The sequence below is a fragment of the Orcinus orca genome, chromosome 6 (genome assembly GCF_937001465.1).
Source record: "Orcinus orca chromosome 6, mOrcOrc1.1, whole genome shotgun sequence".
Classification (NCBI taxonomy): domain Eukaryota; kingdom Metazoa; phylum Chordata; class Mammalia; order Artiodactyla; family Delphinidae; genus Orcinus; species Orcinus orca.
The window spans coordinates 107,152,445-107,168,637 of record NC_064564.1 but is presented as its reverse complement, the minus strand read 5'-3'; the positions used below and the strand labels follow the sequence as shown (position 1 = coordinate 107,168,637).

Below are 16,193 nucleotides of genomic sequence, written 5' to 3'. Positions count from 1 at the left end.
GGATCTCCCAGACCGGGGCATGAACCTGTGTCCTCTGCATCGGCAGGCGGACTCCCAACCACTGCGCCACCAGGGAAGCCCTGGACTTACTCTTGATAAGAGATAGAGACATGGGGTAGGAAGATCCCTGGAGCTGTGCTGCTTCCTAGCTGTTCCTCCTTGAGTAAATCCCTGCCCCTCTGTGAGCTTCAGTTTCTTCATCAATCAGATGGGAACAAAAAACCTACCCTGCTATCCCCAAGTGTTGTTAGGGGCCCTAGGAAGAATTATGACTATGAAAGCATTTTGTAAACTCCTCAGACTTATACATAGGTTAACAGTATTGTCAAGTTGCTTGTTAGAGGCCCTCACAGAGCCCCCAGACCAGTGGGGGCAACCAAAAAGTAAATGATGATTACAGGGCTGAGTGGAACATGTCCCATCAGGAGAGGTGGCAGCGCTTCCCAGGATCACAGCAGGGGCCCTGCTCTTGTTCTGAAGGAGGGTTACAGGACGGCTGAATCAGAAGGAACAGCATGTGCCAAGTTTTGTGGCCCAGCCCAGCTCATGCCTGGTGGATGCTGGTGCTTTGCAGAGAGCCCCAGTGCCACTGGGAGCCCCATAACATCCAGTGACATGGTTCTTATTTCCAGGATCACCCCGAGGTGGCTGAGGCTGGAGTTGGGTGTCCCTTTGCAGGTGTTGGCTGCGCCTTCAAGGTAAGCATCTGAGTGTGAGAGAGGAGATCTATCTGTATACTATAGTCTCAGACCTTCCCATCAGCCCCTCTGGGATGTTCCCACAACATCAAGCTATGCCTCTGGGTGTACCTTACATGACTTTCCCAAGCAACAAAATCACTAGTAAATCATCTTCGTACTCAGGGGAGTTCTTCTTAATGTCTCACCTGGGCATTGTAGCATCACAAAAATGACCACCGCCCGCACCCCCAGAAACCCCTTTGCCTCTCTCCATGGTCCTGAATCATCAGTGCGCTCAAGGGCATGGCAGAATTGTTGCTCTGGAGGCTGGGATGGACACAGCTCATCATGGGTATGTCTCATGCCAGGGTCCTTCTCCGAATCCCTCTTGCTGTACACTTCCCTTGGCCGGATGAATGGATATGACTTCCCTTGGCAACCTTTGGTGGCAGGACTCTCCACTGCTCCCTGGTCCTCCCTCCCCCTCTGTTTTCACTGATCAGCCCCACTCTCTTGGCAGGGGGGCCCAAAGTTCATGCAGGAGCATGAGGTCACCTCCCAGGCTACCCACCTGAACCTGCTGTTAGGGTTCATGAAACAGTGGAAGGCCCAGCTGGGCTCTGGCCTGGGGTCTGGACCCATGGCCCTGGAGCAGAATCTGTCAGACCTGCAGCTGCAGGGGGCTGTGGAGACAGCTGGGGACCTAGAGGTGGACTGCTACCGGGCCCCCTGCTCCGAGAGCCAGGAGGAGCTGGCCCTGCAGCACTTCATGAAGGAGAAGCTCCTGACTGAGCTGGAGGGGAAGCTGTGCGTGTTTGAGAACATTGTCGCCGTCCTCAACAAGGAGGTGGAGGCCTCCCACCTGGCCCTGGCCGCCTCCATCCACCAGAGCCGGCTGGGCCGTGAGCACATCCTGAGCTTGGAACGGAGGGTGAGCATGGGAGGCACGTTTACCCTCAAGGCAGCTCAGGGGCCCCCCCCCCCACCGCCCCATCTTGTCTCCAGAGCAGAGGACCAGCTTTCCTGCTAAGCATTCTCCCTGTGCAGACCAGTCACTCCTCCTTCAAAGATATCTCTCCTGCATCCCACAGCCTTCTAGGAAGAGGACTGAGTCAGAAGTTATAGTCAAGGTCAAACTCCCCCGTCCAGTGCTTCCTTTCCTTTGCTTAAACTTCTGCAATAGACTATTCCCACCCCAAGCATCTCATTCCACAGCTGGACATTTTGCACCACTAGAAAGTTCTCCCTCATACTTAACTAAAATCAGCCTCCTGTGTCTTCCCTGCCCCTCGGGGCCCCCAAAACATCTGACTTCTAGGCCCCATGGAAGCCCTTCAGAGATGAGCATTCAGTAATAATATCCTGAGTGTTTCCTTTTTTAGGCTAAACACCCCCAGTGCCTTCACCACTTCATCAGAGCACATTGTTTCATGCTGTCCTCATATGTGCTGGCTCAGCCTCTAAAGGATTCCACACACTCAGAGTGGTGGTGTCAAACCACCAGATAATCCACTTATCTGACAGTTCTTGGTTGCACCAGACTGTCCCCTCCTTTGCTCCAGAGCTTATACTTTTCTTAATATAACCAGTCACAATGTTAATGTTGCTTTTTGGGGGGGCAGCAACATTACTTCACCGTCTCATGTTGAGTTAGGCCTGGATTTTTGTTCCAGGTCCACCATTAACTTGCTGTATAGATCTGGGCAAATCACAGGACTGCAGCTTTCCCATCCGTAAAATTAGGGCTTCAGTTTTCTTTAAGGACACTCACTTCCATTCCTGACTTCCCTACCTGAGTACACCCAAGAATAAATTTGTATTCTTTCAAATGTCAGTGGAGGAACCTACCAGAAGAGCCAGGCACTGGGTTTGGGTGGCGAAGTAAAGGATTTATTTATGTAACTCTTGCCCCAGTTGGAAGGTGATGGCCTCCCCGAGGGCAGTCACTGTGTCTTCAGTTCATTAACGAATTTCCTGGCTCTACTCTTACGTGCCAGACACTGTGCAAGGCATGGACACAGATAAAATGAGCATGGGCCCAGCCGTTGATAGGGGAGACCATCTATCCTGTTGGAAAGGCAGAAAAATATATCTCAGGTGGTTGTAAAGCCTCTATAAGATCGAAGATGAAAGAGAGAAACCAGCTGAGCTAGGGCAGTGGTTAAGTGTTTCGCAGAGGAAGAACTCTGTGAGCCAGGTTCCTGACGGACGAACAGGAGTTGGCCAGTGGACAAGGAAGGGAAAGGAATCCCAGGCAGGAGGGACGGCATGTACAAAGGCAGATGCACGTGGCTGAGGGAGGCAAGGAAAGCAAATTTGGGGGCAGCTCTGTCTCTACATCCCGCTGTCCCCATCCCACCGCCAAGCTGGATTCTGGTGCCCCTGGCTGAATGGGCTTCCCCGCCCCAGGTGATGGAGCTGCAGCAGACCTTGGCCCAGAAAGACCAGGCCCTGGGCAAGCTGGAGCAGAGCTTCCGCCTCATGGAAGAGGCCTCCTACGACGGCACGTTCCTATGGAAGGTCACCAGTGTCACCAGGCGGTGCCATGAGTCAGCCTGCGGCAGGACCGTCAGCCTCTTCTCCCCAGGTAAGCCCTCCCCGGGGGCACAGACACCAGCTGGGGGAGGCGGGGGGGGGGTGCGTGTGTTCCGCTCTGACAGGCGGGCTGCGTCCAGTTAGGCCAGTGTCCATTCGGGCCCCCGGCCCTACCAGGTCCGCGGAGGTAGTAGGCCCCTCCCCGCTCAGCCGCGTGGATCAGGGGCTGTTTGCACCAGGCGTACCTCCCTGGACATCCGTCATGGTCTGCAACTAGGAATAAAATGATCTACGTTGTGTGGATATCGGTTGTGAAAGAGAGTGTGCTGTGAACCAAAGTTTGTGTAGATGCGAGGGAAGCCCAGGGTGACTTTCACGGGTAAATACCATGGGGCCCCGCCCTCCGAGACCCCGTGGTCTGACATAAGACAAGTGGAGAACTCTCTGTGTACCACTGTGGGGAGCACGTGATTGAGTATTGTGTACACTGGGGCAGTTCTTAGTCGCTTCTGGGGCCCCTGGGCCTGGCACGATGTCTTGCATGAAGTAGGCAGTTACTCGGTTGTTGTTTCTCCTAATTAACTGATAGCTGTCTGTGTAACAATGTGTGTATTTGTGCTCAGACCTGTGTGCTTTTCCCCTGGCCTCACTCGCGTGCCTCTAAGTAAACGGGTGGGTCGTTAAGGAGGATTTCTGCCGATGGCAGTTTTAACCACCACTCACATCTGCTCCAGCCTCGTGCCTTTCCTGGCCATCTGCTCCTCTGACACACCCAAGGTCAACAGTGCTGGGATTCAGAGGGGCATGGGAGCTTGCCCCACACCATAGAGCAGGCTGGGTCCCAAAGCCAGCCCCCCTTTCCTCAGGAACAGGGACAGCCCCTTCAGGGGGTGGCCTCGCCTCCTACACATAAGCTTTTCTGTCCTGGCTTCTTTCCAGAGAGGGAAAAAGCAAGCAGTGTCTCTGGCTTCCTGTTCTACCAAAACGCAAGGGGCACAGATGAGTCAGCCTGTCAGCCTGTCCCTCCTCCACCCCTTCCCGCATACCCTCCACACCCTGTCCCCGCTCAGCCCCTCCCAGAAGGGCCCTCATGGTGACGGCTACTGGAACCCACACTCAGATGGCTCTTTCAGCTGCCCAGGGAGAGAGCCCACAGGCCCCTGTGCCTAATCAGCAGGGGATGATTCATCCCGGGGGCCTTTGCCAGCGGTGGCCGGCAGCACTGTGATTCACCGCACTCTCTCCCAGCCTCCAGGAGACCCCAACCGCCTGGCCTAGGGCAGCGGAAAGAAGTCCGTGTTGGGAGGTAGGAGGCCTGGCCCCTAATTCTGTCTCTGCCCCCAGTACACTATGACACTGTGGCCAGCCACTTCCCCTTGCTGGGCTTGGGTTCCCGACTACAAAATGCAGGTTGGTTAAGTGTGATCCCAGGGCCAGCAGCATCTCTATCCCCTGTTAGAAAAGCCAATTCTCAGTCCTCACCCCAGCACTACTGAGTCAGAAGCTCCAGGGGCAATCTGTGATTCTGATGGCCTTTGACAGCCACCAGGCCAGATGATCTCCAAGATTTGATGCTCTATAACAGAGAAGAATGCTGAGCTCCATCCCCAGATTTCATTTTTATGGTTTTTTTTTTTTTGGCTGCATTGGGTCTTCGTTGTGGTGTGCGGGCCTTCTCTTGTTGTGGAACATGGGCTCTAGGCATGCAGGCTTCAGTAGTTGTGGTGCGCGGGCTCAGTTGTTGTGGCTTGCGGGCTTTAGAGCGCAGGCTCAGTAGTTGTGGCACACGGGCTTAGTTGCTCTGCGGCATGCGGGGTCTTCCCGGACCAAGGCTCAAACCCGTGTCCCCTGCATTGGCAGGCAGATTCTTAACCACCGTGCCACCAGGGAATTCCCGATTTTGTAGTTTTGAGCCATGACCTGGGCATGCCTAACTGTCAGTCCCAGTTTCCTCATCTGCAAAGCCCAGCACTCTCCAGCTGCCTCGGCGCTGACTCTGGCTTCCTCATTTCAGCTTTCTACACTGCCAAGTACGGATACAAGTTGTGCCTGCGGCTCTACCTGAATGGGGACGGGACGGGGAAGAGGACCCACCTGTCCCTCTTCATCGTGATCATGAGAGGGGAGTATGATGCTCTGCTGCCGTGGCCTTTCCGGAACAAGGTATGGGCCTCGGGGACAGTGGGGGTGGGATGGAGGAAACCTGGGTCCTGATCCTGATTGAGCCATGAACTTGCCTGTGTGACCTCGGCAGATCCTTTGCCCTCCGTGCTGTCAGTTTCCCCTCATAAAACAAGAGCCTGAGTTCACATCTAGTAGCCAAGGCTCTTTGCTGCATTCTGAGTCTAGGAGCTAAAATGTTTGGACCAGCGACCCTGGAAGACATGTAGAGATGAAGTTCACGTGGGGGGTGAATAAGGAAAACTTCTTGGAGGAGGTCCTGTGGGGCTGGCCTGAGCTGACAGCATTCTCAGAAAAAAGGAAGGAGGAGGAGATGCCTCTGCACACCTTTTAGAATGGCCAAAATCCCAAACGCTGACAACACCCAATGCTGGCAGGGATGTGGTGCAGCAGGAACTCTCCCTCACTGCTGGTGGGACTGTAAAATGGCGCAGCCACTTTGGAAGATAGTTGGGCGGTTTCTTACAAAATTAAACATACTCTTATCATGTGACCCAGAAATCACACTCCTTGGTGTTTACCCAAATGTGTTGAAAACTTACGTCCACACAAAACCCCTGCAAACAGATATTTACAGCGACTTTATTCATAATCGCCAAAACTTGGAAGCAGCCAAGATGTCCTTCAGTAGGTGAACGGATAAATAAGCTCTGGTCAATCTAGACAGTGGAATATTATTCAGTGCTGTAAAGAAATAAGCTACCAAGCCATGAAAAGATATGGAGGAAGCTTAAAGGCATATTACTGAGTGAAAGAAGCCCGTCTGAAAAAGCTAGATACTGTGTGATTCCAATTACATGACATTCTGGAAAAGGCAAAACTGTGGAGATAGTAAAAAGATCAGTGGTTGCCAGGATTTCATGGAGGGGAGGAGAGATGAATAGGTGGAACGCAGAGGATTTTTAGGGCAGTGTAAATACTCTGAATGATATTATAATGATAAGATTCACGTCCTTATACATTTGTCCAAACCCATAGAATGTACAACGCTAAGAATGAACCTTAAACTAGGGACTTTGGGTGAATATGATGCGTCAACATAGGTTCATCACCTGTAGCAAATGTACCGCTTTGGTGGGGATGTTGACAGTGTAGGAGGTCGTGTGGGGATATGTACTCGGAAATCTCTGTGTTTTCCATTCAATTTTGCTGTGCACCTAAAATTGCTCTGAAAAATAAAGTTTGTTAAAAATGCTTAAAAGGGCCGCCAGAGGTGGGAGTGTGGCAGGGATTCCCCGCAGGTGGACAGCGGCAGCAAGGGAGTGGGAGAGGGAAGGGGGGGAGGGTGTGGACTCCACACCTCAGCTGGGTGGAGGAAGATAAGGGCGAGCAGGTGGGGTGGAAGCGGTAGTGCCGCAGTGGTCTGGCTATGAGTCAGTAGGTCAGTGGTTCCCATATGTGCTGGGGGGATTTTCAAAATACTAATGACTGGGTCTCACTCCCATAGATGGTGAGACATGAGCATTGGGAGTTTTCAAACCTTCCCAGGGAATTCTAAAGTGCAGCCAAGTTTGAGAACTGACTGCTGCAGTGGGCGATGGGCATTTCAGTGACGTGTGCCAGGGAGGAGGCTGTGTGTCACTTTGAGATCGTTGGCTTCTCGGAGGCACACAGGGCCCCTGTACAGACCAGAAGCTGGGTTCGTGTTTCAGGGTGTTGATTGCCGTCTGCTCAGTGGAAGGCCTGTCTGCTCTCGCCTGGGAGGGTCCAGCTGTGTTTGAAGGATCAGACAGACATCTCAGTGCAGGAAGGGACATCTTGGGTTATGGAGTCCAACCTCCTTGTCCGGGCTTAGTCCCCCCTTTAGCCCCCAACAGCCAACCACAACTGGCAGTGGCATCTGAATTCCCCGTCCTGTTAAGAACACCTGAGCTCTAATCGTGGGACACCCCTGAAGCCTGCTCACGGTACCAGGTGCTTCTGTTTCCGGGCTCTTCCTGTACGCCATGTGTGGTCCTTACGTGTTTCTTTGACTCCTGATCAGTGTGAGCTCAGGGTTAGAGGGGCTGCACGGGTGACAGGCACAGACCCTGTCCCTGATCTCCCACTGGCCCCTGCCCCGCAGGTCACTTTCATGCTGCTCGACCAGAACAACCGTGAGCACGCCATCGACGCCTTCCGGCCCGACCTGAACTCAGCATCCTTCCAGCGGCCCCAGAGCGAAACCAATGTGGCCAGCGGCTGCCCACTCTTCTTCCCCCTCAACAAGCTGCAGTCGCCCAAGCATGCCTACGTGAAGGACGACACCATGTTCCTCAAGTGCATCGTGGAGACAGACGCTTAGGGCAGGAGGGGCCGAGCGAGCCGCACCCGGGTCCCGAGGGAGCACCCGCTCAGATGGGGGTTCAGCAAGATGACTGAGGTCCTGCCTTTGGCGCCCAAGATCCCAAGGCACAGTGATGGGCCGGGGCTGGCATGACGTGAGCCGAGCGGACAGGTTGACCGTGGCTAGCTATCAGTTTAGTGTGGCGGGACCTTGGACTGGGCCCACAAAGGCACACGGTCCCAAAGGAGGTGGTGCAGGACTGATCCCCCTGCACTGACCGTGCAGCACTGGAGCCCCGAGAGCCACCTGGCCCTGAATGTTGAGATGGACTCTGGCCGAGATGGGGAGGGTGTGGGGACCAGGCTGGGGCGTGGATGGGGAACTGGAGGTGTGGGACCTCAGCAAAGAAGCTCCAGGGATGGGAAGACCTCTGCAGGCCGCCACGGAGAGTGAGCTTGCTCTCGTCCTGCTTGGAATCAGAACCAGGACCAGGGGGTGGAAGTGACAGGGTGCCAGTGCGAATTCAATCTGTCCCAGCCTGGACCGAGTTCCCCAGTACTGGAGGTGAACAAGCAAAACCAGGGGGCTACGCTGCGGGGAGGGCATCAGATGCGGGGAGGGGTGGTTTTGAAGACCTTCATGGATCCTTCCAGCCCAGAGTCTCTGACTCTAGGCCTCCTGGGCCAGATGAGGCCTAGTGCCACAGGGGGTCTGGAAACATTCAGGAGCCCGATGCCCTCCAGTTTCCTGACTCACCTTCAGTACCGCCAGGTGGGCTGAGCTGACCCGCATGGTACCTGCCACCCTGGGCCCGGCAGTCTGCTTGCCCTCCATGCAGAGCCACGCAGAGGCCCTGCGTCCTGCGCGTCCCCCAGCTGAGCGCCCCTCCACCTTCTCCAGGTGAAACCAGGTCCCTAGCTCCCAGAGGCAGCTGGAAGGAGCGCGGAGAAGGAGAGGGGCACAGACTCTCCACGCTGCCTGCCTGGGGGCCCCACTCTTGGCCATTTCCAGAATCCCGTGTCTCCTGTTGAACGAAGGCAACCACATCTCTAGTTGATGGATCAGGACCGCTGAGCCACCCACAGATGTTGACCTTTTATATGTATAAAACCAAAGAATTTTTTTAAATGTCTTTTGCACTTTTCATGAAGGGTATGGTTGTGGGAGTTGGTGGTGACTTGTGAGCTCTGGGTGGCGCTGCCAGTTTTGCAGGTGGCATCCAAGGCTGGTGTGCTGGCAGGAACATGCCTCTCTGCCTCAGTCTTCTGACTGTAATGGGGGAACCGCCCTGGCCTGCCTCCCTCGCTGAGTTCTGTGACCTCAAAGGAGATGCTACACAGGAGAGGCTAGAGAGAGAAAGGCCCGGGCACCACTGCCCACCTGGCCTGGCCTGGCTGCGGCCCATGCTTGTCTTCTCACCTTGGAGGTCCCTACACAACCAGTTCCTGTAAGGACCCTCGCCCGTCTTTCCAGAGCCCTGAGGCGGCACGTTGCCGCTCAGAGATGCAGGGCAGGTCCCCCGCTCCTCTCCCCACCAGGCTTCCCTGCAGCTTACTCTTCCTCTATTTGCCGAGGCTGTGATGGGCTTCATGTCTCACACCCTCAGGGTTCTCATCTGTGAAATGGGTCAGCAGCCCTGCCTGTCCTCTCTAGCCCAGCGTTTGTGAGGATGATGCTCACATAAGAGGTAACGGAGCAGCACGGCCCAGTGGGATCAGTATATCAGAAAACCCAGACCCACCCCTAGTCCAGACCTGGTATCCCATCATACCTCAGCCTCTTCATTTACAAACACGGGGAAGCATCCTGCCTGGCCCTGCCCAGCTCACAAAGTTTTCACGAGGCCCAAATATGATACCCGAGCCCTAGTGCTTTGTAGTGTAATGGCATCTTGCCACACGTGATAGGCTACAAACGTGTCAGGGCTTCTTTTTCTCGTCCCCGCTGCTGACAACCTGTCATGAGGCTGACTTGCTTCCTTGATGTGTGTAGAAACAAAGGTCTGGCCCAGCAAGTGATGGGGACATCTGTCTCAAAGCTGGTATCCTGGCCAAAAAAAAAAAAATCATCCCTACTCACTAAGGTAACAAGCGATTTGTGGGACAAGCACTACTAGGGACAAATATCACTCTGTCCCTTTCATCGCTTATATCTAATGGGAAAAGACACATACTCTCTTCAGACACTGTGAGCTGCAGCCATTCTTTCGGTAAAGCTTTATTGAGACCTACTGTGCTGGCCCCTAGGGTGTGGGGAACGGTAAGATGTGCACCCTACCCTCAAGAAACTCTTAGTGCAGTGGGTGAAACAGGTATAAGTAGCTCATTGAAACTGATACATAAGAGAGGCTCAGAGACAGCACAGGAACTCAGATCCGTTGGTTGAAGCGCGGAGGGCTTCCTGGAAGAGGTGGCCTGTAAACTCACCCTTAAAATATTTTTGAGATGCAGAGAATAGGGCTGTGAGGGACAGTAAAGACCCAGAGTTGGGATGCAGTCTTGCCCTCAGGTAAGGTCTGGGAGGCGGAACCGCGGAGGGGAGGGCAGGAAGGCAGGATGGGCTGGGGCACAGAAGGCATCTAAGGTGGTCCCAACTGCCCGAAAGTAGCAGCACTGGGTGGGAGGTTCCCAAATCAACCTGCGTGTGACCTTTCAGGCTGTTAACAGCAGGATGAGACGATGATTTGAAACCGTTAACTAATTTACCTTCCACCAAAGCCCTATGTTAAGTGCACCAAACACCTGATGTCTTACCTCTTACAGACGATTCAAGAGGAGGGGAGGCAAGATGCAGGCAAAGCTGCTGTTTCATTGGCTCCTCACAAAACCCTTGTGAGGCAAGCATCGTGTAATCCCGTTTTAGAGACCGGGAAGCTGAGGCCAGAGAGGCCCGGTGCCCTGCCTAATGTCAGGTGGGAGAAGGGGAGGCAGTGGAATTCGAAGCCAGGTCTTTGCTTCTAGTTACTTTCCTTCGTTTAGATTGACGAGGAATCTTCAGTTCCTTTTGTGTCTTCAGCCAAGATGAAGTCACATCTTTACGGGAAGCCCTGGGAGGCAACGGGTCCCTCTGCTCCCAGCCAGAGGGCCTGCCCGTGGGAACCACAACGTCACCCCGATGGTGCCCAGGAGGGGCGCGTGAGCACAGTCAGCAAAGGGAACGTTTGCTGTTACCTGGCGGCTCACAGGCCTCCTTGGGGGTGTCCACAGGTGATCCTCGGACCACCCTGAGCCATATGGACGACTATTTATGCCTTTAGTTGTTCATTTCTGATTGCAAGAGACACATACTCATGGTAGAAAAACTGGAAAACTACAAATGTAGTATACAAAAGGAAGTAAAAATCAGTCATGAGCCCAGTGTCCAGAGAGTACTACTAGAAACATTTTAATAAATTTTCTATGTCTTTTTGAAACAGTAGATACAAACACACACACACACACACACGGACTTTTTAAAATGCATTTAAATCATACTAATTACAGCCTTATGCTCTCCTTTGTTCACTTAACACCCCCTTATCCCATTCTTCCGTTAGCCCTTGTTAATAGGTGAAGCCAAGGAAACTAAGAAGAGGGAGATAATGTGTTCAAGCCCAATCTGAATCAGTGGTGGAATCAGGATTCACACTTTCGATGTGATTCACAGTCAGATGGAGAAACTGAGGCACCAAGAGGATCAGCCTGTCTGAGGTCATGTGACTGCAGGGCTCCTGGACTCTTCTCTGCCTTTCATCTGGTGTCTGGGCACGGCTCCCGGAGATCTCAGGAGAGGATTTGCTCTGTGGGTCTGAAAGAGACCGTGGGTCCAGAAGCCAGTGGGCGGGACGCTGTGCCCACCTGCGCCTGGGAGAGTGATGCTTCCTGTGCTTTCAAGCAGCTGTACCCCAGTGGAGCAGACAGGACCCACTTCCCCTTCCTGACCCCTGCTCCCCTACTGAGCTCCAGAGCAGAGACTTGCTAAGCCTCAGTTCCTACTTCTGCATGAAGGTGAAAATCCTAGCCTCACAGTGTTGCTATGAGGATGCCAAGGTTGTGGAAACCACTAGTTTTGGACACTGTGGGGTCCCAGTCTAATAATAACAGAAACAAGGGTCCCAAACAGTCATGGAGTGCCGAGCCTACCGGTAGACACTGAGCTGAGGGCTCCCAGGCATCATTGCATGAAACTTGCATAAAAACCCCAAGAGGAGGTGTGATGATTATCACCCCTATTTTATAGAGGAGGAAACCCAGGCTCTGAGAGGTAAAAATCACCCACCCAAGGTCACACAAGTGCCGGGAGCCAGGACTTGGACCCAGATCAGTCCATGCCAGATTCAAACCCTTAGCCCATGACGTGATCAGCATAAGGTGGAAATGGTACAGAAAAAGGTGAGGTCGGTTTTAGGTCTGCGCAGACTGCAGGTTCATTTTTAAACAAGCATAACGATGAGAACGACAGCTTACTGAGCACCTACTTTACTTGCATTACCTGCAAGTACCACCCTTAATATTGATAACTGACCTAGGAGGAAGGCACTGTTGTCCTCACTTTATAGATGAAGAAACAAGCTCAGAGAGGCCAGGCAACTTCCCCAAGGTTACACAGCTAGTAGGCAGGTCTCTGCCTCCACAGTGAGAGGTTTTACCCATGGTGGTGTCCTCTCCAGTGCTTTGGGGAGCAGGAGAGGGTCAGATGGATGTGATGTCCCTTCTGGACCAGCCACCAGCCCTTCTTCTCCAGGGGAGATGGGCCTGCCTGGAGCACTCCACCTGGCGGGACCTCTTGGGTAGGATTGACACCGGCCACGGGGAAGGGGAAGGACGAAATCAGGGGAGCTGCTGGGGGGCCACTGAGCCTTTGCCAGGAGCTGGATCTCATTTGCTGCCTTGGCATCTGGGACTTGCGTTCGTTTAAGCAAAGCACATCCATGTGGCACAGAGTTTGGGGACCATTCCAGAGAGGCTGGGATATTACAGTCATCTGGCTGATGACATTTCTTCCTTTTCAGGTCCTTTCCTCAACTCCCACCTGTCTCAAGGCATTTCCTCCGAAGAAAATCCGGGGTGTATGGTGCAAATGTCATCATAGCTGTCCCAGCCAATCCTGGTAAGGCAGGGAGGTGAGGGTCACCCAGCAGGTCAGTGGCTCGGCTATGGTGGCCTGTGATTCCCCTCTGGTGGGAGGAGGTCAGCTGAGCCATCGTCCCTCCCCGCCTGTTGCTCTCACCCTCCTGCCGCTCTCACCCTCCTGCCGCCCTCTGGGCAGTTGGATCCATTCTTCCAGCAGTAGGGCCCCTGTTCTCTTTGTACAGATGAAAAGCAGGAGCTCAGAGAAGAGCAACTCCCTTGGGGCAGCCAGGTGCCTAGAGGCAGAGCCTCCTAGGACCTGGGTCTGCTGCTACACACCCCTGCCCTTGGGCTGTACCCACTAACTTGTCGATTTCAATATTGAAGGTTCTCTCTATGGAAACAACTGATTTCTATCCCCGCTCCCTCTCACAAGCACAGCTCCATCTGGGGAGAAATCCCAGGGCCGGCAATGGAGTGGAATCCACCTGGGACACGGGTGTCTGGGACTGGGGGGGTGGGAGAAAAGCTCCTCTCTGCTGCTACTGTGCCCCCTGCGGAGCTGCCTGCCCCTCGGATGTCTCCTGGGGGCGGGGTGGGGGTATGAGTGCACTCCCAACCCCCTAGACCATTGAGTGTCCGGTGTTAAGCCTGCCAGGGACTCTGTACTCTTGCTGTGGGACCTTGGGCCAGTCACCTGCCATCTCTGAACTCACGTTCCCAGGACTTCCCTGGCGGTCCAGTGGTTAAGACTCCGCACTCCCAATGCAGGGGGCACGGGTTCGATCCCTGGTCAGGGAAGATCCCACATGCTGCATGGTGTGGCAAAACAACAACAACAAAAAAAAAAAAACACAAAGGCAAATCTGAGCTCACATTCCCATCTGCATAGTGGACAGGTGGGTGGGGACAGATACAGTGCTGACCATGTGGGATTCTGGGCGCAAAGAGTCAGACCGAAGGAGGCCCTCTTCCCCACGGCACGTGAGCAGCATGCCCTGGTCAGGGCATGCAGATCACTTCAGACTGTCTCCCCGCAGCCTCTCACTTGCATTTGGTCAAGAGCAGGTGTTGGAGTCCAATAGTCCAGTTCAAGTCCCAGCTCTGTCACTTAGTAGCTGTGTGTCCTTGGGCAAGTTCTTTAACTTCTCTGTGCCTCCATTTCCCCAAGTGTTAAAAGGTGATGATAAATTCCTACCTTGTAGGGATGTGTGGGAAGGAAGCAAGCCAACACCTGGCAGGAACTTCGATGGAGCCCCTGGTGTGAGCGGCATGTAGTATTCCTGCTACAATTACTACCAAGGTCTTAACCCTCAAGCTCCAGCCCACTGAGGAGCCGTGAGTCAAGGCCATACAGCTCTCTTCCCACTAGCCCTGGCTCTGTCTCCCGATCGCTGATCCACCAGAGGCCAGCTCCTTACCCTTGTGGGGCCTCAGTGACCTCATGTAGAAAATGACACTTGGACTTCACTCTGGGTCGCGAGACACAGCACAGAGCTGACACTTAGGAGACAATCACGAACAGATCTTCCACAGGCTGGGTGCTGTGCACCTCTGACGGTGTTTCTGCAAAGCCCAGCATCATCAGGACTTGAGGGGGAGGGAACGTGCACCCCTTCCTCCCTCTGGCATGGAACCTGCCTAAACTGTGTGTTGGGTTGTTAAGATCCAGAGAGTTCCTTTTTTCATTGCAGTCAGGTGTTTTCAGAGCCTCACCACTCACTGACGCCGGCATCAGTTCCTTCCGGCCCAGAGGCCTCTTTGCGGCTCCGCAGGACAGCCCTGCCCTCTGCCCAAGGTCCAGGGTGGAGCTGGAAGGCTGGCAGGGGGGTAGAGCCTGACACAGATGGAGGCCACCCTGCGTTCCTGCTCTACTCCTGACTCTCGCCCTGGCTTCCGCCAGCCCGCCAGCCCTGCCCACCGGTGCAGGTGAGAGTTTGAATCAGGAATAGTTTGTCTTTGGGCTTCTGTGAAGACAGGGAAGGGATCCCCAGAATCTTAGGTCTCAGGGGGCTGTGAGCATCTCTGGTCTAACCCCTGTCACCCACTGTGCAGATGGGCACAGGGAGGCCAAGGAACGTGCCCAGGTTTGCACAGCCAGCCAGCAGGGGACCCAGGCTCCTCCACCCAGGCCTGGAAGAGCGCTTACCTGGCCCCTGCCCTGACCAGAACACAGTCCCCACAGGAGGAGCAGAGCTTAGGGAGGGCCAAGCCCGGAGGAGGTCACTTTTCAGGAAAGGGCTAAGGGCCCCTTGTCAACCAGGGGAAGGCCTGCCTCCTGAGGCTCCGAGACTTGGTTCTAGAAGTGGGAAAGGGGAAAGATGGAAAGACAGGATTGACACCCTCCGAGGTGCCCAGAGCACTGCAGGCCAGGGAGGTAGAGGGTGCAGCCAGCCTTCGCCCTGGAGGGAGACCATAAACACCTGTGCCCAGGTGTCATCCTGACCTTCTTTTACACAACCCTCTAGCTCTTCACAGAGCACATTCACACCTAGGAGGTCCTTTGATCTCACAACAGCCCTGATAATATGCCATCACTATTTGCATTTTATAAGTGAGGAAACTCAGACGGATGGGCAGTGTGATGTGACAGGGAACAGTTTTCCCACTGGATCCCCACCGTGGCTTAGCTACCAACTCACTGGGGACCTCTGGCAAGCCTCTTCTCCACTCTGGGCCTCAGTTTTCCCGTCTGTAAAATGGAGCAGCTGAGAACCCAATGGCCTCTGAGAACCCTCCTGGTATTCAATTCTCTTACCACAGGGCAGCAGCCCCTCCAACCTGCCAATTGAACTGCCCCCCATTTTACAGTTAAATAAGCATGGATGTGCCTCCTAGCCTGTTGCATTTTCCCAAGCTTGGGTTACTGTCAACCTCACTTTACACACAAGGTAAATATGGACAACCAGGGACGTGAACTGACTTGCCTGAGATCCCACAGGGGCTTAGTGACTGAGCAGGAGGGTGAAGGTAGAAGCTCTAACTAGATTTTTCCCCTTACTTCCCTAGAGCAATACTGTCCAGTTCAGCAGCCGCTGACACGCGGGGCTGTAAAGTGTGTGGCCAGCTGAATAACGCTCTCCAAAGATGTCTACACCCTAATCCTCGGATCTGTGAGTATGCTACTTTACATGGCAAAAGGGACTTTGCAGATGTGATTAAGGATCTTGAGATGGGGAGGTTATCCTGGATTATTTGGGCAGGCCCAATATCATCATAAGGGTCCTATAAGAGGGAGTCGAGGGTAAGAGTCAGAGAAGGCAAAGCGACAAGTAAAGCAGAGGGAGAGAAGATGTGACAACAGAAGCAGTTTGGGATATGCACTTTGAAGATGGAGGAAGGGATGGATGGGTGGGTGGGTGGGTGGGTGGATGGATGGATGGATGGATGGATGGATGGATGGATGGAAGGAGGGCTGGAGAAGACAAGGAACGAATTCTCCCTGGAGTCTCCAGGACGAACACAACCCTGCCAACATCTTGA

The 16,193-nt window shown here is 54.0% G+C and overlaps 1 protein-coding gene across 22 annotated transcripts in view; it reads left to right on the top strand.

Moving 5' to 3' along the window:
* TRAF1 (TNF receptor associated factor 1) overlaps positions 1-16,193 on the top strand; it is a 49,331-nt gene that overhangs the window by 13,538 nt on the left and 19,600 nt on the right. For 8 of the 22 annotated variants that reach the window (XM_004269273.4, XM_049711596.1, XM_033427329.2 and 5 more), the window contains 5 exons: positions 633-698; positions 1,201-1,611; positions 3,090-3,267; positions 5,230-5,378; positions 7,462-8,790. In XM_004269273.4, the coding sequence (XP_004269321.1) occupies positions 633-698; positions 1,201-1,611; positions 3,090-3,267; positions 5,230-5,378; positions 7,462-7,680 (1,023 nt within the window). In that variant the 3' untranslated portion in view covers positions 7,681-8,790. Of the gene's footprint in view, positions 1-632; positions 699-970; positions 1,612-3,089; positions 3,268-5,229; positions 5,379-7,461; positions 8,791-11,197; positions 14,640-15,719; positions 15,824-16,193 lie in introns of those variants that run through there. The other 14 variants (XR_007478181.1, XR_007478189.1, XR_007478187.1 and 11 more) reach the window with 7 other exon arrangements.